At 66.5% G+C, this 22327-nt stretch overlaps 1 protein-coding gene across 1 annotated transcript in view; it reads right to left on the reverse strand.

The window, feature by feature from the left end:
* Nucleotides 1-22327, reverse strand: part of LOC119100671 (mitogen-activated protein kinase-binding protein 1) — a 71531-nt gene that overhangs the window by 43457 nt on the left and 5747 nt on the right. Inside the window, exons 2-3 of the mRNA XM_037223751.1 lie at nt 10510-10601; nt 4825-5038 (exon numbers count right to left, since the gene is read on the reverse strand). Of these exons, the coding sequence (XP_037079646.1) occupies nt 4825-5038; nt 10510-10601 (306 nt within the window). The remainder of the gene's footprint in view (nt 1-4824; nt 5039-10509; nt 10602-22327) is intronic.

The raw sequence follows: 22327 nt of genomic DNA on the forward strand, positions 1-22327 counted from the left end.
AGAGCCAGATGTGCGTTGGGGACAAATCTGTGAGTCTGGCAAGTCAACGCCGACCTCCAAATCGACGATGTCTTTTACGTCACACCAGCACCCGAGGCCGTACCTGCAGCGGTCGTAAAACAATGAAGTGGTCGTAAAATCAAGTCAGCACGCTTTGTGGATGTCAGACATGTGGATAACGCAGCAACCTCAATGATAAAATATAAAAAAACACCAGTGTTCTTGATTTACGGGGCGGACCTCAATGTTTCTTACAACGGGAGGCCGGGCCGCTATCTAGTACCTGGGAGCGGAGGAGGCCCCACCATTCCCGCAGCTGCTGGAGTCATCCCTGGCACTTAATTATCCCCATACAGAATACTCAAGTGCCCCTTACCAGCATCTGACGCGGGACGCTCCACCGTCCTCGTTGCCCCTCCGCTAAGATCTACACGGGGAGTTGTGCCCGCTATCTCCACGTGATCTTAAGCACCTTCCATCTGTTACAGGACGTCAATGCCACGGCGCCAGCCAGACACCAGCCTGCACCAGTTTTGCCGCGAGGGCGGCCGCCTGCCTGCCTGCACCGGGGGCAGGAGGCGCCTCCTCCGCCCGCGCTACCGCGCCGGCCGGCGGGAGGCGCCTCTTCCGCCCGCTCCACCGTGCCGGCCGGCGGGAGGCGCCTCCTCCGTCCGCTCCACCGCGCCGGCAGGCGAGAGGCGCCTCCTCCGCCCGCTCCACCGTGCCGGCCGGCGGGAGGCGCCTCCTCCGCCCGCTCCACCGTGCCGGCCGACGGCGAAGGCGCCTCCTCCGCCCGCTCCACCGCGCCGGCCGGCGGAGGAGGCGGCAGTTCGCTCTGCGGGTACCGCCGCCTCCACCGACGCCCCGCTGTTACGCGTCCGCCCGGCTCGGTCCGGCGCGTCACTTTCGCTGGTTCACACGCGCGCTCGAATTTCACGCTCCGGGGAAGCCGGAGCGTCCGACTGCACTGCCGCCTCCTTCCGAGTGGCGTTCTCCGTGCCGGCACGCCCCGGTGTGTGTCCTGAGTGGACCCACAGCTGCGGTCGTGCAAAACAGGGCCAGCACAATCCTATCGGTGCCCAGCTGTGCGCCAAAACAGGGAAGTGTCGTTTGTCACGTCCTTTGGGTACGACACGGTCCACCAAAAAGCCGCTCGTGGTCAGCGTCCAGCCTGCATACAAATGAGAAAGACCGCCTCGTAGCATAACGATGGCGCAACGCCTTAATGCGTTTTAACTTCCAAGCACAAGCCGACGAGTGTCCACTTTCATCTTTGATTCAATAAAGAACTGGCCCCTGGAAACGCTTTATGGTCGTGTCACGTCACCCTGTAACTTGTGGTCTGCCCATCGCAAACATGTTTTCCTCCCGAAATCTTAAAGGAAATGGCGTCAGTTGGCTCGCAGACTGGCAACCGGCTGAAATAGCCAGCGATTGTTGTGACATCACGAGACCGCTGGCGGGCGGCCGGCGCCAGCCAGGCTCTGCACGCAGCCCGCACGGCCGACGCAAAGACCGCCGGTCATATCGTCTGATAGATGTACATACACCTCAGCAAGGAGCGCGGTACAGGCTGACAAACATCGCGATTATTAGCGGCGGCGCCGGACCCTGTCCGTGGCCCCGCCACTGCGCCGGCACCGGCGGCCAAGCCGCGGATGACACGCCCCGACCGGGCGGTTCAGTCGGGCTCTGGTCTCCACGGCGGACTGGGGGTTCAGTCGGGCTCTGACCTCCACGGCGGACCGGAGGGTTCACCTCGCTTGACGAGACGACCGCACTACAGCCGCTCCCAACCGACCAACATGCGCCGCCGGCGGGCCGGAGCCACGGCCGGCGCACAGCGGCGACACGGCTGTCCGGCCGGGCCGGCTGGTCACCCCGCCGACCCAACCAGCTGGCCCGGCGGCCATTGTTCAGGCGCGCCGTCCGCGGCACGCGCCCGGTAGCCGCCGCACCTCATTCGGAGCGCGCCGCGGGGGTCCGATGCAACAATGCACGGCCGCCGCTGCGCGCCGAGTCCGATGACTGGCGCGCGCGCCGCCGCGTGACACTTCGCCCGCCTGCTCAGCGCGGCGGCGGCGGCCCGTAATTCGCCGGAGCAGAAGGAAACGCTCCCACGCCGGAGACTTTCCAGTCGTTGACCAGGTGCCGCTTTGTTCGCCGCGTGTGCACTGGGTTATCAGGCCTGCTAATGCGCGGCTTTACGGGCGGACCGCGCAACACGTAATCCGTCATCATTACGCTGTCCCGTGTCGACCCCGACGGGTTCGTTAGCGAATGTCGTGAGTGGTTATTGGGAGGGAAGACTGACCACCGACCTTCTGCAGGCTTCATTGAGTTCGCAACTGATGGATGACTTATATATGGAGTTGGCGGAAACCTGGAATATTCCATAACGATTCGGTCAAGACCTTTTCGTCACTCATAGCACCCTACTCGCTCAATATCCGAGGAAAACCGGACCACTAGAATCTGCGGTGGTGCCAGCCGTCGAAGCACGCTCACAATACGTATGCCAAGCCGGTGGGAACAAAAATGTTGGTATTTGCGGCCCCAAAAACGCATGCTCATCTCACAGCTGTTGGGGTAAAATCACTAAAACTGGAAAAGTGCGGCACTTTGGCGCCAGTGATCTACAAACCAGAAAATTGAGTCGCGACTGAAGTCTCTCCCCGTTCGCTAACGACCGCGAGTTATCGGTTGTTTAAAGCTCATCGAACGAGAGGCACTCCCCACAAAACCGGACCTGAGCGGGACAGTAAACACGTGAAGGGTGGAGTCCTAACACCGTGACGGTGACTCTCGGAACACATCGTCTCCTAAACCACTCGTGGGCCCCGCCGATAACGTGTTTGCGTGCCTGCCGCGTCGCCCACGCGCCTATTGGGTGCAAACAAGCCGCGCCAGGTGTCGAATGGCTCCGCGGTGACGAAACCCGGCGTAAATGAGACGCATTTTCGCTTGCGTCGTGGTCCTTAAGCGGCGGTAATTTGGCCACTTCAGGGCGCATGGAACGGGTCGGGGTCATTAGCGATGTGGCCTCTCACACGAGCGGCCTGGGGTGGGTGAACCTCGTCTGGCCGCAGGGCGACTGGAGGCAAGACTCAGGGGCACTACTGCACCTCGCGCACGCCGAACCAGCAGGCGCGCCACAAGCCTACTAGCAACCTCGTCAGAAAGCTAGGCCGGGCAAGTGTGACGAGACCGCGCCAGCAGAGAGAGTGCGATCTTGCACGCCGGTCACGCGGCTTCCACAATCACGACGCCCGCAAGAGGTGCACGACCATGCTCACAGGGTGCTGATGTTAATGTCCACAACACAATCAATTGACCGCCTGGTCACCACCAATGCGTCGCGCCCTTTGAACCCGGGCGGATTATCAGGCATGCCCGCCGGCGAAAACATGGCCGCCGCCTGCACAGCGGCCGAGAGCGAGTGAAGGCCAGAAGAAAGCACGGGTGCTCGCAGCCCAGCATTTAGCCGGTTATCTCGGCACTTGCCGCACGATAATATCCGATTATTTCGAACCAAAATTACCGGGAAGTCAATCAGCCACGGAAGAGAAAAGCATAAAGGGTTCTATCCCGCACATAATAAAAAGCCTCTCCACTCATCAAGACGACGTCTGCAGGAAAATAATAGGGGGTGGAAACGCTCACAGCGCGCGGACGGAAAGCGATGTGACAACACATTATCCAATGGGGTAGTATGACATCGCGTCATTCATGTCCGGGTTAAGGAAAATCAAGCGCAAGCATTGGCCGTACCCTATCATAGTCCAGCGTGCCTCGGCAGTATTAACCCGTCTCCCTTCCTCTACACCAAAACACTGTGGTAGAGGAGTCTGTTGGTACACCAAAACACCCTGGTAGAAGAGTTTCTTGTTACACCAAAACATCCTCGTACGCGGGTCGCCACCAGCCGCCAGCTACCGTGTTTGGCAACACAGAGATGCGCGGCCCGATAGGTGGGCGTCAGTAATACGCAGACCGTGTCGCGTCACGTGGCCCCACAGACAATGCCATTCCACCGCCGGAATAGCCGGCCCGCTGACGGATAGCGTCCACTCCGCTGTTGACATTGCCGCGCGCGGAGGCGGCCCAGACGGCCGCGTGCGCGTTACGCGCCGTTTCTCTCTGTCGGGCGTCTGCATGTGCGGCCATCACTCAGTCGTCTGCCGCGCGCCTGCGTGAAGCCGACAACACTGGACGGCGCGGCTGTGCCGCGGAGGCCGCCACTCCGAAGCGGGCGGCACGGCTCCTGGCCGCCCTCAGCTGAGACGCGCGCGCAGTACGAGGCTCATCCCGCCGCCGACAGACCAACAGCGCCCAAAACGTCAGTGCCAGCCAGCCAGTTGCAAGCAAATGCCAACAGGCAGGCAGGTTCAATTCGGCCATAATAAAGCACATCCGCTTTTTGTGGCACTTGACTATCCCAGCGAGAATAGTTGTCTGCGTATTTCTCGAACTTGCATAAATCCTGCCCTCTTTCCCCCGGGTTCCCAGCACTTCTACGCCATTGCCCCACTGATCACGGCACCGCTTCACTCTGTTACGGGCCCTCCGCACCTTTACTGCCGCAGTGCCCGACACACTCTACCCTTTGCCGCAGCGCCCCACATCCTCTACCCTTCCCCTCCTCCCCCATCCCCCATCCTCATCCCCATCCCCATCCCCATCCCCGTCCCCATCCCCGTCCCCGTCCCCATCCCCACCCCCATCCCCATCACATCACATCACCATCACCATCACCATCACCACCACCATCACCATCACCATCGCCATCGCCATCGCCATCCCCCATCCCCAACCCTCACTCACCACGCAGGTGATGCCGTATTTGTGCACGAGGAACTCCTGCAACAGAGTCTTGTCCTGGACGTTCCAGACGCGCACGGCCGGCTGGTGGCCGCACTCTCCCGTCACCAGGTACCGGCCGTCGGCCGAGAACCGCAGCGACGTGATCGACTTCTTGGATGTGTTCAGGATGTGCGTCTGCTTGTTCTTCTTCGGGTTGTACAGCACCACCGTGCACCTGGAGGCAGAAGGTGGTGGTCAGGCGCGACCAGTGCCGGGACGAGGGCGCAGACGAACGAACAGGGCGCAAACGAACGAACATGACACAAGCATGTGGTCAGGCGCGACCAGTGGTGGGACGAGAGTGCAAACGAGCGAACACGACACAAGTATCTGGACAGGTGCAACCAGTCGTGGGACGAGGGCGCAAACGAACGAACACGACACCAGCGTCACGCGATCGGAGCTAACCGCCGGCAAACGAACAGAACACGTCGCAGAGTCATTAACGGAGTTGTTCCTGCTTGCCAGACGTCGTCCCCTCCTCTGTCGGCCTGTGCTGGAGCTGCCGGCGTCGCTGCCGCCGTTGTGTGCATCTATCTGCGGGCCTGAGGGGCCGGCACCGCCCAGGGGCGAGCCCGCTGGCGGGCTGGCTGAGATTGAGAGCAGCACCCGGCGCGCGGCGGCTGAGATTGAGAGCAGCGCGCCACCGCCTGCCGGGCCCACTGTTGCACAAGCTGGCCGCGCCGCTCCCACGCTATCTCGGCGTGCACTGCGGGCGCGTATCACTTGCGCCGGTGACGAGCGAGCGCGGCCTTCACGCCACACGAACTCATTTCGCAGCTCAAGCCATATTCATCCGGATCTGGAACAAGCTTGATATGTGTCAGCCTGTTGAGTATGGCATCCATCCTGTATCGGTGACCAGCTGCCACCAGACCAGTGCCCCTATATCGGTGACGCCACCGCGTGTAGCTCGTCTATGAGCGGCGCATGGTGCGTTACGCGGCCGCCGCCGGTTCGCGGACGGCGGCACGGCACGGCACGGCACGGCACGGCACGTGGCCCGCGGGCCCGGTTATCGGGGCGCCATCCGTCGCGCTCGGCCGCCGGCCGGCCGGACGTCGCACGGCCGCTGAATAATGGAGCGGCGGGCGACCGTGCGTCCGGACGGCCGGACGAGGCCGGCCAGCTGATGCCGCCACGGCACCCGCCCGAGCCGGGCTGCCAGCCCGCCGGCGCCGGCCGACGGCGGCACCGGCCACCCAGAGACAGTGGGGGTCAGACCGACGGTCCGCGCGGCGCACATGCCCGGCAGCCTGAGCTCCAGAACGTGACGCGAGTCATTAACGTGCTGCGCACGACAGCAAACAGTTCATGAATATCTATCGCCAAATCAATAAAAGCCGTCGGGAGGCGGCGTTTTAGCATATCTGGGAGGCGCCGGGGCCTGTTCGCCCACGCCGACATTCCGGCCGGCTGACGTCACGCCCTCCGATATGATGCGGCGGCGCGTCAGCTGACGGCCGGATGTCGCCGCACGCGCCGTCCATGCCTCGCGCACCTTCCTCCGCGGGACCTTCGCGCTGGCGCCCTTAAAAGGTCGCCTGCCGCTCGAGCCGCGCTGCAGTCGCCGCGGTTACGAGCCCTGCATTCCGGCGTGTGGTCGGACTGACTTCGTCCGGCTCGGCGCGGGCTCGCGTGTCTGCGGAGGACGTATCCGCCACGGCCACTCGCCACCCCGGCGCAGGGACACCTGGCACGGCGTGGTCGCGAGCTGACTCTGGCGCCGGACGCCGCTGGGTGAGGGGTGGCTCGCGGGGTCGGCCTGGTTCGTCGAGACACGCGGCTCGCCGGTGGACGCTGTGCGTGATCCCGCGAGGGCGCCCTGTTCTCGCTAACGCTGGGATGCGGTTTTCCTACGGTGATTCGGGACGCCACACGCTCAGCAAATTCGTGTCATGCATTGCCCTTTCCGGAGACGGAAACTGGCACACGTGGACAAGCACGGGGATCCTATCACCGCGCCACAATGTGTGTCAACGAATGCGTAATGAATGCGGTGGCATGTCCAAATGGACAATGGTAGGGCATACAAACAGACGCCTGCCCTGAATGGCGTGATAAAAACTGTCACGAGCCGATGAATGAAAACAGACCGGAAACAGACCAGTTTTGAATTGTTCAACGCCTTGAACAAATTCCTCCACACGGAAGAGTCCTGGCGGCGCGAGACGATACTCCAAATCTCGTCACTTATCCGCGGAACAATGCGCCGGCCATCTGGACAGGTGTCCAGATGGCCGGCGCCTTGACGCCGCAGCCTTGACGTGTCAGCCCACAACACAGGCGGAAGCCGTCCACGCTCCAGGAAGAGGTCGTGTCGCGATGGCATCGGCGTCCCCTGTGTCTCTTGCCGCCACTCGATGCGGCCGCCGCTCGTCCGTCAAGGTCGGGACGCAGCGGGCGCGGCGTGATGGCGCGATCGCCGCGCCGGCCGAGGCGTCGTGATGACGCGATCCCCGCGTCCGCCGCGGTGTCGCGGCGGACGGCCAGCTTAATTAGTCGGTTCGCCCCTCCCTCCCCTCTCCTCACCGCAGCCCCTCCCTCGACCACAGCGGCGACCGCCGAGCGTGTCCGAGCCTTCGGCCGCCCGGGGACGGGCCAGCCCCGTCCACATCGCGGACAACAGAGCGCCGTCGGCCGGCCGACAGCGGCGCCGCAGGGCCAGAAGGGCGACGACGGACACCGCACAGGCGTGCCGACTCTGAGCGAGGTGCAATGGAAACAGATCTCGGACGGTACGTCGGCGCCGCGTTCAGGCTGGCTGCAGGTGACTGTCGTGCTTCCCCAGATAACCCGTACCTCAGCCACCCGTATGATGACATTCGCCGACGACACCGGGACCGGCCGGATCTCGCCAGACGCTCGTCGCGCCGCGAGACTTCAACACACGCCAGCGCATCGATCGCGGTCCGTAACGACCCGATGTGCACACTGCGGTGCGCCGCGCCTCTGACGCGCCGTGGGAGCGCCGTCCGAGACCGAGGGCGCAGGGCGGCCTTGGTGCGTCTTCGAGACGCACTGCTGCAGGTGCACCAGGCTGAACGTTTTGTCTTGTACTGCATCATTCAACACCCTCCTCCTGCATGTTGATGCGGCGCGAAGGCGGCGTGTGGTGCACGGCTCGCGCCTGCAAGACACTGTCAGCCGCGCCACACCTCATGTATTCCGATGAGAAACACCAGCCGTGCTCGTCACGGTCCCAGGCCGACGCCTGCGAGGACACCACCTGCCTCGGCGGCGGGGCAGGGCAGGGCAGGGCCGGGCCGGGCCGGCCGGCGGCAGGCGCTGTGGCTTCCTGTCGCGCCGGCTCAGGCCACCGCCGTCACCGCGGCTGCGACAATGGTGGGCGGTCGGGCGCGAGGGTGTCGCCACCAGGCGCCCGACGGACCACAAACGATAGCGGCGACACACGGACCATACCGAGCAGCGGTACAGCGGACCCGTGTGCTGTACGGGACGGGGACAGCACACCGATGGACTATACCGAGCAGCGGTATAGCGGACCGATGTGCTGCACGGGACGGGGACAGCAGACCGACGGACCGTACCGAGAAGATACAACGGGCCCACGGGACAGACAGAGCAGGAGTCAGTGGAACGAAGGAGTACCCCGTGCTGGGGTACAGGGGACCAGCGGACCACACTAGGTACCGGGTACCCGGATCGGAACCTTTAGACCACACCGGACAGGCGTACAGCAGACCAACACTAACACGCGGGAGGGGTACAGGGGAGCACGGATCGCACGGAGCAGGGTTACAGTGGAAGGTCAGACCATACAGGGCGTCGAGCCGCCGTGGACCACTGGATCACGCAGGGACGGGCATGTCGTACTCACAGATCATAGCGACAGTGGTACTGTGGAGAGTAAGGGACAGACTGGCGCAGGGGTGTGCAGGGGTGTGCAGCGGACAATCGGATCTCGCAGGGACGGACCCATCGGAGAGACGGACCACACCGGTACAGAGTATAGCCAGGGCACAGTCAAACAAAGCCCGTGCAGGGATGACGGCGCAGCGGCCCAGCAGACAACAGCGCGGGGTGGCGTGGACAGACGGACCCCACTGCGAGGGAGCACTGACGGGGAGGCCGACCACGTGAGGCAGAGGTGGCGTTTCATATCTCGGCAAATTCCTGATGCTCGCCAGCCATACAGAGGAGCGAACAAAACCACCAGCATCCGCTGCGTCTCCGGACAAAAAAAAACGGTCGACAACAAGGCAAAGAAGACGGCTGATAACCGATGGCCGCTCCCGCCGGCCGCTGATCAGTAATCAGAGGCGGCGGCCCCGCCTCCCGCTGCGGCCGCATCACGTGACAAATCGCGTGTCGCGGCCGCTCCGTCACGTGACAGGTGGCGCGCCGTTCCGGACCGGCCACCGCCGCGCACAGGCGGCGTGAAGACACGGACGTCCGCCGCCGCCGTCTGCCCGTCGTCGCCCGTCCGGTCTCGTGGGCCGCAGCGCGGCGACGCGTCGGTTGCGCCGCACGTCCCGCCGGCCCCCTGGTCCAGCCCGCGTGAGCACCGAACAGCGAGCAGGGCAGGCTCCACGTCCAGCAGCGGTCCGATGGCTTGGTATTCAGCGCGCGGGAGGAGGCACTCAGAGAGAGGAAGCAGCACACAAACAGGGCGCAGATCAGTCATCCGTCCCTCTGCATGGAGCGCGGCGCGGTGTTGACGAGGCGGCCGACCGCAGCCAGCCCTCTCCGCCTCATCCGTGGACGTCTCCGGCCGCGGCTGATTGGCTCCCCTGCCGCGCTGGGTTCGGCGCTGGCGGCCCGCCGCGGCCGGCGGAGAAGGGGGAGGGCACCACGGCGCAGGAGGCAGACGACCCGGCGGCCAGCGCGCCACCGCAATTACTCGACCGCCCCGGCCCAGACAGGTATTCAATTACCGGGCGAACGAGCCGCCACAGTCAATGGGCGAGCGGGCCGCCGGCGCAAGCGGGCGTGACGCCTAGTGAGAAAATAGCCCAATTCCGGGGCCACGGCTGGGCGGCGCCGGCGCGGGCCCGGCTCCAGCCGCGGCGCCGTCCGATCGAGCCCAGCGGCGGCGGCAGCGCGTGGCTGACCGGCCGTGCCACCGCCTCCTCACGCCGACGGCACGGGGTCGGCGAGCGCGAGCAGGGCCCGCCGCAGCCCGCGCGGCGGCCGCGCCGTCTGCACGGTGCATCCTCTGGCGTAGCCGCTGACCGGCGCCGGCCGGCCGGCGCGGTCGGTGTACGGACCGCACCATATACAGAGGCGTCCGGTCAGGTAGGGCACCGGGCCGCACGGCGCCGACCCGACCCGTTAGCGGCCCCGTCCGCCGGCCTGGCCCCGGAGATGGGGCACTTACGCCGTGACGGCTCGGTCGTTTGTCCGGTGCCGGCCGGCTGTCGGAATCTGACGACTCCGGGGGATGCTCGGCGGACGGAGCGGGACCGGCCCTGCGCCGCCCCGCCGCCGGCGTCGCCTCTCCGGCCACTAGTAGATCCCTTGGCCAGGACAGTGTTCCGTGCCAGCGGTCGCGCAACGCTCGGGACGGCGGTCTAGCCCTATCATTGGTCCGGGCCGCCGGACAGCAGCGCTGACCGCGGCGGCCGCCATGCACAGTACATGGGACATAGCGTAACACGACGGCCCCGGCGCGGCCCTACTTACCCAGCCGGGTAGGCCACCAGGCCCTCCGACGGCGACACGTCGACGGCCGCATTGCTGTTGACCGTAACGCCCAGCACGCGCTCCAGACGGATCTGCGGCGGAGGAGGCGGTCGTCAGAGGAGCGGCATCACCACTCGGCGGGGTCACGTGCGGGGGGCGACAGACCGGCGGTCAGAGGAGCGGCATCACCACTCGGCGGGGTCATGTGCGGGGGTAGGGTAGACCGACGGTCAGAGGAGCGGCATCACCACTCGGCGGGGTCATGGGCAGGGGTAGGGTAGACCGACGGTCAGAGGAGCGGCATCACCACCCGGCGGGGTCATGGGCAGGGGTAGGGTAGACCGACAGTCAGAGGAGCGGCATCATCACTCGGCGGGGTCATGGGCAGGGGTAGGGCAGACCGGTAGTCGGGCCGTCACGATATCACCTGCCGGTGAGTGTGACTGCAGCGACGAGACTGGTGCAATGCCCTAACACCAACATGCAGTAGTTGACTGGGGGGGGGGGGGGGAGTCGGCATCAAAGAGCGCCTAGCGTACATACAGATAGCGTCCAGCGCATACAAAAACTGCTTTTTGGAAACACGCATTCACTTGTCACGCCGACAAAGCCTTCGGCAGATCTGCCGACCAGCTTCCGGTTCACGACCAATCGAACATATCAAACCAGCCTCAGGCATATTTACGGAGCGGTATCTAGAATCCACGTCACCAGGAGACCCCAGGCTTCCGTCAACACGCACACACCGACCCCTACCGGTGCTGGGCGGAGCGAGAGCGAGAGAGCGAGAGACAGAATGACAGAGAGACAGCGAGGGCCGCTGCAGGAGAGGCGCCGACGACGGCCGCCTCGGCGCCGGCTGCCGCGTGCTCCGGCTTCCGTTGCGGCGGGGCGGGCGGCCGGCGTCTGCCGCCTGTCTCGGCCGCCATGTGCCGCCGCGATGGCGACACGGCGCGTCTCCGGCGACAGCCGCGGCCCGCCCCTGCTTCGCAGATGGCACCTCGACGGCCGCGTCGTCGCGCCGGACTGGCCGGCGCCTCGGCCGTGGCTGCCCCACGATGGCTGGAGCTCTGTAGCCGTGCGAAACGACCTTGGCCCACAACGCCAACGCCAAAGCTTCGCCAAAAACAACTCAACGGCGGAAACTACTACGTATGCGAGGAGATCTGCTGTTCGGCTCGATCCGGTGTTGTCGCCCGCCTTGGACAGCGTTCGGCGGCGCCCCGCTCCTGTCGGTACGCCTGGCCGGACGCCATAGCGTGTCGGCCGGCCATTGCCGAGGGCAGCGTGCTGCGTCAACGTACGGTAAGCGGGTCGCGTCACCCTGCTCGGATTTATCGCCGCCAGCGCCGGCAGTCGGGCCGCCCCAATCAGCAGATCGTGCCGGCCGTGGGACGGCCGGTGAACACAGTGTGTCGGCCGTCACGGGCCTCGGCCGCCGCCGGCCGAGCACAAGGTCCGGTCACGTGGTCACGTGGTCCGGTCCAGGATCACGTGGTCTGTCTCGCCGATCGCAGGGCGGATCGCTGTCACTGAATTCTGTACGGACCTCGTCTCGTCCGCGTTGTGCTGCGTGGCTTTTCACGAGCCCGCGTCGCACGTTTGGTCAGCGTGTGGATGGCCCGGTGCTTCATACAATACGCCTGGGAGGTCTCAAATAGAGAGGAGGTCTCACGCTCCTCTCCACCAGACGTGGCCGGTGCTCTCTGTCACCCCAGCGACAGGACCCGGGTCACGCTCCTCTCCATCAGACGTGGCCGGTGCTCTCTGTCACCCCAGCGACAGGAGCCGGGTCACGCTCCTCTCCATCAGACGTGGCCGGTGCTCTCTGTCAACCAAGCGACAGGACCCGGGTAACGCTCCTCTCCACCAGACGTGGCCGCGTCTAGGTCAAGTTGGTTCCCCGAAAGCCAGCGAGCCGCCCCGGCCGCCGCCGCCGCCGCTTGCATCAAGGCCGGCCGGCAGGACAGCCGAGCGAGGTCGGACCCGCCGCCAGGTCACCACTCCGGCCCTAACCGACCCGTCACCAAAAACCGGTTCTGCACATTGGCAAGGTGCTTACCCGAGGCGATTACATATGACGTCATCAGTGGTCACGTTACACACTGACGACTGACGACTGAAGGCGCAGGAACTTTCGTGACGCTTAGTCGTGATGTCACGGGTGTTACCGCGGGAGCGGCGTCCCAGCATGCACAGTGGACCCCAGGGGTCGAACACAGCGGCCCCCGCCGGCGGGCCGGGCTGTGACGCGCCCGAGAGTGCACCGACAGCCGCCTGACCAGGCTCGGTGCCCGCGGGGCTCGCCCATCGACACCACGGTGGCCAGGTGTCCCGCCGGCCGGCACCCGATCCGCGACGCCCGCCGCCTCCGCCGGCCGGGCCGCGAAGCGTGCCTGAGCGCCGCCAGCCGGGATGGAGGCCGGCCAAGGTCGCCCAAGGTCAGCAGGGGGTCGCTGCATGCGGGTCGGCGGCGATTAGCGTCGGAACACTTTCACGGGGCCAGACAATGCCGTGGTGCAAGCGATCGGCCGCCTGACGTGAATCCGTAATCGGGTCGGGGCGCGGCGGACGCGCCCGCGGCGCTGACCTCACGACGGTGCTGCCGCCTGGTGACCGTCAGCCGAGGCAGGCCGTGACCGGGGCTGGCTGGCTCCGGCGGCCGGCGCCGGAGACTGCGACGGTGCAGCGCGGACGGTAGCACGAGCGGCTAACACCCAGACGGGGTCTCCGGCCGCGGCGGCACCGTCCAGCCGGCCACTGCGGCCCGCAAGTGGGCTGTCCCCCGGCTGACGAGTTGTCTCCGGGGCTCGCGAGCCAGCTGACGGGCTCACGAGTCAGCTGACTGGGCTTACGAGTCAGCCGACTTGACCCACAAGTCAGCTGACTGGGCTCACAAGTCAGATGACTGGGCTCACAAGTCAGCTGACTGGGCTCACGAGTCAGATGACTGAGCTCACGAGTCAGCTGACTGGGCTCACGAGTCAGCTGATCGGCCTCGGGGGTTTGCCGCCCAGGATCGCTCATCAGCTATTCCTGCTCTTAAGGCGGCGCATTAGACTCATGAACCGGGTCAATGAAATCATGAGCCTGCTCAATGGGCTCAAGAGTCGGTCGACCGGATCATGAGTCACCTCAGTGGGAACGAGTCTGACTCATGTCAGCTGTTCTCGACTGGGCTGCCCGGTCCCGGAGTCATCGGGCGGGCCGCAGGCCGCAGCCTCTGCAGGACGTCCAAGGACGGAGGACCACGCAACGAGACGGAGTGACGCAACGGGGGCTTGCAAAGTGAAACTGGTCACGGGATGGCCATCGGTGTGATTGAGCACGCGTGCCTTCGCCATGACCCCGCGGTACAAGGTAAGATTCAGTGAAGGGCGGAGAATTAGTTCACACATATTTACAGGTCGATTTACGGCGCAAGTGAGTGGGCCAACGATGATTCGTCATGCTACGTGCGATGATTCCTTCAGCCAGGATGCCACGCAGGAAACCGGGCATAAAACACCACCGCCGCATGCAACGACCCAATGCGAATCTGGCCGTCATGTTACAGAACTTATCCTCGGTTCAAGTGCGACGAACAAAGTCCATCAAAACCCAGCCGGCCCGCGGCCGTGCTTAAAAACTCGCCTTGCAGCAGAGCCGGAGCGGCTCAGCTGGACTGAGCGGCGGTCCTGCAGCGGCGCGTCACCTCACGATCCGGGCCCTCTGCCTCCCACCGCCTCCCACCTCCGGCCTCCCACCTCCGGCCTCCCACCTCCGGCCTCACACCTCCGGCCTCACACCTCCGGCCTCCCGCGCTCCGCCTCCCACCGCCTCCCGCCGACCGTCCGGCTGCCGGCGGCCGGCCGGACCGGCGGTGACCGGCCGGGGTGAGCGGCCGACCCGGGCCGACCCCGACAGCTGGCTCGGCCAGCGCTGACCGCGGCAGCACAAAACACGGCGCCCCGGGCGGTCGTCGCCGCCGCCGTCGCGGACGCGCCGGCGACCGGGCCGCGGCCCCGGCGCTGCCGCAGGCGCGGCGCCAGCAGTCAGCTGCCGGCCGAGAGCTCCCATCACCGGTGCCTGGGGCTCTCGTCTGAGAGAATTACTCACAACTAGACGATAATGTTGAGAAATACTCGGGTCTGTGCAGCCTACATGCACAGAAAGCTTCACCGTGGCACTCCCCGCATCTGGACAGACGTCCAGAGCCGGAACTGAAGCTGAGGGCAGGGACGGGTCAGGGCCGGGTGGGCGGAGAACGCCGCGGCGCACCCCCGCGAGCGAGTCACCCGGCCGAGCGCCGCTCCCTCGCCACCACACGGCACGGTGTCACAGCCCCGCCGCTCCCCCGCCTGGACACGGCACGGCCGGGCACGTGAGGACGCGTCGGGTCGAGCACGCCGCCGGGACGTGCCGCGCCGAGCACGCCACCGCCGGGGCCGGCGCCACGGCAAGGCCGGCGACGGAGCGACCGAGTCCGCTGCTTGAAAGGGAAGGAAAATACAGCTCGAACATAAAGCGCGGAGGTAGACACGCCATAATTATGTGCCAATCAATCGTGGGAACGCGGACTGGAGCAAGAGGCGGCTCCCGACACTTCAAATGGAGCATGGGATGGCATGCGCGGCATGCCTTTCATGCCACTGCTATCTCGAGCAGGCCGCAGAGATTCCGTGCCGCAACCACAGACGGCCATTTCGACAGCCCTTGTGTAACCCTGCCATGCCGCACAGAACAATCAAACCTGGGAGCGATCAGGATATTTGCAGAGCTTTAACCAGCAGCCATAGCCGCATGGTGAGCCAAGGTCAATGCAAATCAAGACCGTAAAAGTGATGGACATCGTTCGTTTGCAAGGCATTGTAAACACTAACTGCAACACTAACGTGGGCTCGCGGAACAATGTATCTCATCTTTATGCAAGGCTGAAAATCCGTAAAACATATTTACAAGACTATGCCGTTTAATACCGGAAGGCACATGCAAAAGCCAAGCGACATCAAACACAAGGAGCCGCAAAGCCACGTCCGTCTCCCTGACCTCCGTCTCGAACCAGCCTGTCGCCCCTATCGTCAGTCTCTGACGGAGCCACGCCGAGCAGCGTACTCATCGGGCCTCGCCGGCGCCCCTTCCCGCTCTGGCCAAGGTGAGCCAGTGGGGCAGCTCTGCGAAGTCGGGGGCGCCGCGGAGCTCCGGTCTCGCGGCCACCGCCGCCGCCCGGCCGCCCGGCCACCCGGCCGCCCGGCTGTTCACCCGCTCACCAACATCCGGGAGGAGTCGGCGCCAGGCGGGCACGGGGCCGCCCTCTGTGGACCGAGTGCGTTCGCCGCAAGCTGTTGACGCGCGGCCAACACGGTACGGCACTGAACAAAGGGGGGGGGGGAGGGCGCGTGGTCCCGCGGTTGTGGCAGCACCCCAGACCCCCCCCCCCCTCTCCCTCCACCTCAGACCCCTATACATAGCCTTTGAGGGCACCACGTCCGCGACGGGCCCTCCCCCGACGCCGGGCTCGGCACGCCCCTGTCGCTGACAGAGCTGTTGACTACCTGTCAGCCCAACCCGCGCAAAAACGCTCTCCGCGGCGCACTTGGCGCGTGACACCCGTGCCCGGTCGGCTCCCCGACGGCAATCAGCGTCGCGCCATCACGCGGCGGCGGCGACGGACGTGCTGAGCTGACCCGGCCGGGTTCGGTGGAGCTCGGGTTTTGGCCGGCACCGGACGGCGGCCGGGGGTCGCGGTCGTGGGCGCCGATGACCCGCGCCCACCGCGACCGGCCATCAGCGGCGTCCGATGGCCAGCGGTCTCACGCCCGTGCGGCGCCGCCGCGTCGTCCGGCCACGCTGCATCCAGGGGCGCGACCAGGTGGCCGGGTCCGGCCGCTGCTCCCTCCCCTCCACACGCACAACCAAAGCGGACGCCACTCTTTAGACATTTCGAACGTGCGACCAAAGCCGCTCCAACCAGACCACGCAGTACTAAAGATCGCCGATGGGGCGCCCGCCCAGCCGCACTAAACCCGCGCTCCCCCAATCGGCCAGCAGGCGCCGGTCCTGACTACACCTCTGCCAACACACGCGCCGCGCGCACCCGGGCCGTCGCCGAGAGAAACGCGAAGAAAGCGCGAGCGGTGCGGCACGCGGCCGGCCGCTCCATCACGACAGTGGACCCGGCGCGACACGCCGCCCGGACAGGCCGTCTGTCTCGTGACGGCACCCGCCGGCCCGCCGGCCGCTCCACTCCTCGCAGGCCCCGCACGGCTGCTGAACCGGCGCCGGTCTGGCCTGGCCTGGTCCCAATTCGGCTCCCGGCTCGGACGCCGCCCCGACGCCGCGTGCTCACCGCACTGACACCGCCCGCAAACGACCCGACCACAACATTCGCCGGGCCCGTCCTGACCCCTGGCTCGAGCAGTGGTCACTCACCCTCGGTGGTGGGAGTCCTGCCCGCACTGGCGGCCGGGAAACTACGCCGCGGCGGCGGCGGCCGGCCCGATGGCGACAGAGCCGGCGGCGGAGGCGCCCCTGCAGCGACGGTGCGAGACGATCGGACAGACCGATGACGGACCGGTGGCCGGCCGGCCGGGCAATCGGACCGGAGTCGCCTCATGGGGGGTCCAGTGAAACCCGGCTCGAAAGGCGCTCGGTGTGCGCAATCACGCCGGTAATGACGCCCGATTCACAGCGGCGCTTCACCTCCGGCCGGCGGCGCTTCACCTCCGGCCTTCCCCGGCGGGTGAAGGGCTCGACTCCGCCAGCCGCGCGCCGGGGCCGGCCGGGAGGTCGCCAACCCGCGAGGTCGCTGTGTGTCACGACAGCGCCCCGCCCCGCCCCCGCCCCGCCCGGCTGGGGCTGGGGCGGGGGCGGGGGCGGGGGCGGGGCGTGTCCGCGTCCACGGCCGGAACGCCATCCACAAGCGGCGGCGCGCTGCGACACGTCGGGTCGGACAACAGCGAGCTGACGGGCGGGCGGGCGGCCGTGTGCCGTGCGGCGGCGGCGGCCGGCCACCGCCGGCGCACGGCGGCCCTGACGCCCGGCGTCACCGGTAACGTGTGGGAAAGGAGAGCGGCGCCGGGCCGGCGCGCCTCCTCTTTCACTTTCGGGGGAGGCGGGCCGGTCGGCTGTCGTCCCGGCGGCGCCGGAGCCGGGCCCGGCCGCCCGCGGACCGGGCTGGTCGGGCACGGCGATCCGGCGCCGCGGCATTCCCGCCGGCGCGGTCACCGGCAGCTCTGCAGCAGCTCGGCGCCGTCGTCTGGCCGCGAGTCTTCTCGCGACGACCATCCAGCCGGCGGCCGAGTCTTCATTTTGTTCGGCCGGCAGCCGTACGTGAGCACAATGGGCGGGGCGGACAGGAAGCGTGCCCAGTGCCCGTATACGGTCTCTCACGCCCTGAGACAATATTTGGACAGCGCGGCGACAAAAGGTGGACACGGCCAGGACAATAGAAACCGCACTACGCGGGTCGCCGTTAAATGAGGTCGACAGCGGCTTTGGTGATGGATGTTCTGATAGAGCACGGGGCACATTACGCTACCGCACGTGATTTACGCGCTAAGCCATTAGCAAAGAGCAGTGACCGAGCGGTTCATGAAATCGACCATAAATTCAGCGACTGGTAATCAATGAACAAGAGACTTGAGCAGGTCAAACTCCATCGGAAAGCAATGCAAGAAGCATACACCAACGCATGAAGGAAGCGGCAGGGGCCCGAAGCTCTGTCGCCGCATTCTGTGCCGCTGTTTTCTGTTGAGCCGCCCGCTGCCGGGCCGGCTGCGGCGGGCGGCGTCGGAGCCGGCCGTGGGCTCGCGCTCAGCCCAGCCGCCAGCGCCGGTCCGGGCCGTGGCGGCGCCTGTCGCGGCAGCAGGCCGGCTGGCCGGGCCGCCAGCCGCCAGCGCCGGTCCGGGCCGTGGCGGCGCCTGCCGCGGCAGCAGGCCGGCTGGCCGGGCCGCCAGCCGCCAGCGTCGCGTGCCTGCTCCATTCCCGCCAGCCGCTGCAGTGATCGGCGACGGTGGAGCACCTCACACATCTGCCTGACCACCTCGGCCGCGGGTGTGGACCATAACGATACCGACGAACGACCGCGTACGACGTCCGGGGAAAATCTTGCTGGCAACCATAAAAGGACGCCTATGCCTACTTCAAACGCGCGCGTGGGTATGCGTTCATCACTGGAAAAATTCACCACGCGCGTTCGCGCTTCCCGAACGAGGCCACACAATGCGTCATTCGCATTTAGTACACATGGCGCATGCGGTGATAACGAATGCCGGGTCTCGCGGCTGCGGCCTGTTCGGCTAATTAGTCCGGCCGGATGCGCTCCCCAGGCGGAGACGGCGGGCGTCGTTTGTCCACCTGCCGTGCCGGCCCGGTGTAAACAACTGCGCTACATCCGCCGGCCGCCGGACGGCAGGGTACGGGCACGACACCACCGCCCGGCCACGAACAGCGACCGTGTCACAAATGACGGCGACCCGGGCCCGACGGCAGGGTACGGGCACGACGACACCATGGCCCGGTCATTAATAGCTCCCGTGTCTCAAATGACGGCGACCCGGGGCCGGACGGCAGGGCATGAGCACGACAACACCACCGCCCGGCCACGAACAGCGACAGTGTCACGAATGTCGGCGACCCGGGCCCGGCGTCCGCCCGCAGCGGCCGGCCATGAACAGCGGCCGCGTCACAAATGCCGGCGACCCAGGCCCGGCCTCCGCCCGCAGCGGCCGGCCACGAACAGTGGCCGTGTCACAAATGCCGGCGACCCGGGCCCGGCCTCCGCCCGCGGCGGCCGGCCCAGCAGTCTCGCCCGTCCGCATGGCATTATTCCACCGTCGGAAAGCATGGCCGGCAATGCAGACACAATGGGAAGCGCGCTACACAAACGGAGGCATGCACTGCTCCAGCCACAACAATGCCGGCCTGTCATTATCTTAAGCTCCGCCGGTCAAGACCGCGGTCTTCTCTTGCACGACGGAGCAAAGCGGCGCTGGGAAACGAGTGCGTTAGTTTGCGGCGCCGCCGCCGCGGCAGGCCTCGCCTGTTCGTGCCGGCGTCGCCAATGGAGCGCAGCCCGCGCCCGCACGTCGCTGCGCGTCAGTCACGCGCTCGCAGCCCTCCGGCGCTGACCCCGTGACCTCGGCATCGTCCGGCGCCGGACGGCTGTTTTGAAGCGCGCCGCGCGTGTCCCACACGAAGCGCGGCGTGCTGGGACGAGCGCTCGCCGAGGGCCTCGCGCGGGGCCTCCGTCGACGGGGCGGGGGCGGGGCGGGGGCGGGGCGGGCAGCGGACAAAGGCTGCTCGACGGTGACACTGGAGACACCGCGGTCCGACTATCAAGCCCGATAACGCCGTCAGCCGAGGCCACTCGGCAGCTCCGATAACGCAGCGCGACGCACGCGCGTGTCAGCCGTGCGCCAGAGCCGTGCTGACGTGCGACATTTGCGGCCGGCCGCCTGCGGGCCCCGCCCCCTCCAGCGCTGCCAGTCACCGGCGGAAAACCACTAGCGGATCCATCAGCGGCCAAACTCTAACAGCGGCGCGGTGGAGCGAGCCCCGGGGCAGCACCGCTGACATTCATCATCGGCCACCGGCAAGCCCCGCCCCCAACCAACCGACGCATTCGGAGGACAATCGGGAACATGACTACACAGCTGCTGCCCGAGGCGCCAACGGATGCCAGCGGTGCTTGAGGCAGAAGCGCCGCTCGAAGCACCCTCCACGCCCGCCCGTCACCTAGACAGGCGGCACGAACCGCCGGCATCGGAGCGGCACCACCGACCAAAAACAATGACCAACATCTCATCCCGCACCGCGGCACAATGGCGAAACTTTGCATGACATTGCCACGCCCCTGTGCAGAAACCGCTCGGTCCGTGCGAGTTTCCGGGCGCGAGGCACCGAAACGGAGCCGGCGCGGTGTAAAAACGGCGCGCCGGCGGCGATGGCGGCGCGCGCCGCGGCCGCGTGACCAATACCCGAGGCGGCGGGAGAGGGCAGTGACTTGCAGCGGGCGGCGGCGCGGCCTGACCCAGAAATGTCGCGCGGGCGCGCAGGCGGGGAGACGGAGGAGCGCGGCGGCCCGGCCCGCGTGATCGGCCTCGCGCGGTGCGGCTCTGCGACGGGACGGCTCACGTGGTGCCGCCGAGTCTCGGGATGGAGCACGCGGCCATTGTGCCGGAACGGCCTCGTGCCGGGTCCGTTCCTGCGGTGCTCACGGCTCCGGTGGTAAGCGCGGCACCGCAGGCCCGGCTCCTGCGGATCTGAGGCCCCAAAGGCTGAGGCAGGAGGGTGTGAGATCCTGCGGGTGAGAGAGGCACCACCGCAGCCGCTCTGGAGGGTGCGGACGGCGGGAGCGAGAGCCTGCCGCACACCCCATCTCGCGTTGGTGCTAAGTACCCACGTACCGGCTGGCCACGCCCAGCCAAGTCCCCTCCCCCCTCCACACACACACACACACCCTCACTCGCGTGAGGTGGCGGGCCGGCCGACGCGGGGACCGACAACACGGCAACCCGCCGACCGTGACAGGCATGCGGTCAATAAATTACCACCGGACCGGCGGCCATAGACCGGCCAGGCCCAGATAGTAAAGCGATCACTGCAGTTCGCCACGGGCCGCTGCATAGATTGGACGCGGTCCAACGCCACGGAGAACGACCCTGCACAGCAACCCAGACCCATCGCGGGGCTGCGACGTTGTCTTCAGCCTTGGCCGTGCCCGAGGAGCTGCTCAATACGAAACAGGCGAAACCTTGGATCAACGTACGGCCGACTACAACAACAGCCCGCTCGTCCATGGCCACGTCATGTGGGGGGGGGGGGGGGGGGGGGCGGCACGCGACGGCTCCTCCGGCGCAGAGCGCGCGCCTCGAGAGCACAAGCACTCGGAGCAGCGCGGCAACATCGCGGGTGGGCGGCCGCCTCCTCGACGCTCCCAAATCGGCATGAGTCGGCGTCCGCCGCCCGCCTAATACTGCGGAGTATGTACGCCCGCGGACGGCCGACGTCAACGCTGCGGAGTAGTGCGCTCGGCCGGGTAGTCCTCGCCCACGTGTGCACGGTCCGGCCAGCAACAGACAGACAAACCGGCACGGGTAATGTCCCGGCCACGGCCACGGCCGACCAGACGACCACGGCGAGGACCACGCCACGGTGAACCGGACCACAGCATGGCAGACCAGACCACGGGATGGCAGACCAGACCACGGCACGGTGGACCAGACCGCGGCACGGTTGACCAGACCACGGCACGGTGAACCGGGCCCCAGCATGGCAGACCAGACCACGGCACGGCGGATCAGCCCACGGCGCAGTGGACCAGACCACGGCACGGTGGACCAGACCACGGTATGGTGGACCAGACCACGGTACTGTGGACCGGACAACGGCACATCTGTCTGGACCACGGTACAGTGGGTAACACCGCGAAATCACGGACAGATCATTGGCGCGGTGAGCCAGTGTCGACCGTTTGTGCCGGACTTGGACAAAATCCCGGCTGAGACAGCGAGGGGCAAACCTCATGTTTCTTTAGGCTCGGTGAGTTCATTCCCAACCGAGGTTGTTTGGTGATGTCGTGCCGGTCGGCTGATGGCAGGCTTGTTATGGAGGTGGGATGGCGCCGGGATTTATGATACAACCTGAGCACAGCATAGGAGTATGTGACGGATTCCGAAGATCTGAAGACAGAACACGGGTCCTAGGTAGCGTCTGGAACAGCCTGGGGACAGCGCACGCATTTGGTTACTGCGCACGGACCAGACCGGACGCCAGTGCGGCAGAGATCGGGACGCGTCAGGGCCCAAGTCGCCGCACGGCCGGGCAGCTCTCGCAG

Source organism: Pollicipes pollicipes, unplaced genomic scaffold (genome assembly GCF_011947565.3).
Source record: "Pollicipes pollicipes isolate AB1234 unplaced genomic scaffold, Ppol_2.1 Scaffold_2555;HRSCAF=2994_pilon_pilon_pilon, whole genome shotgun sequence".
Taxonomy (NCBI): Eukaryota; Metazoa; Arthropoda; class Thecostraca; order Pollicipedomorpha; family Pollicipedidae; genus Pollicipes; species Pollicipes pollicipes.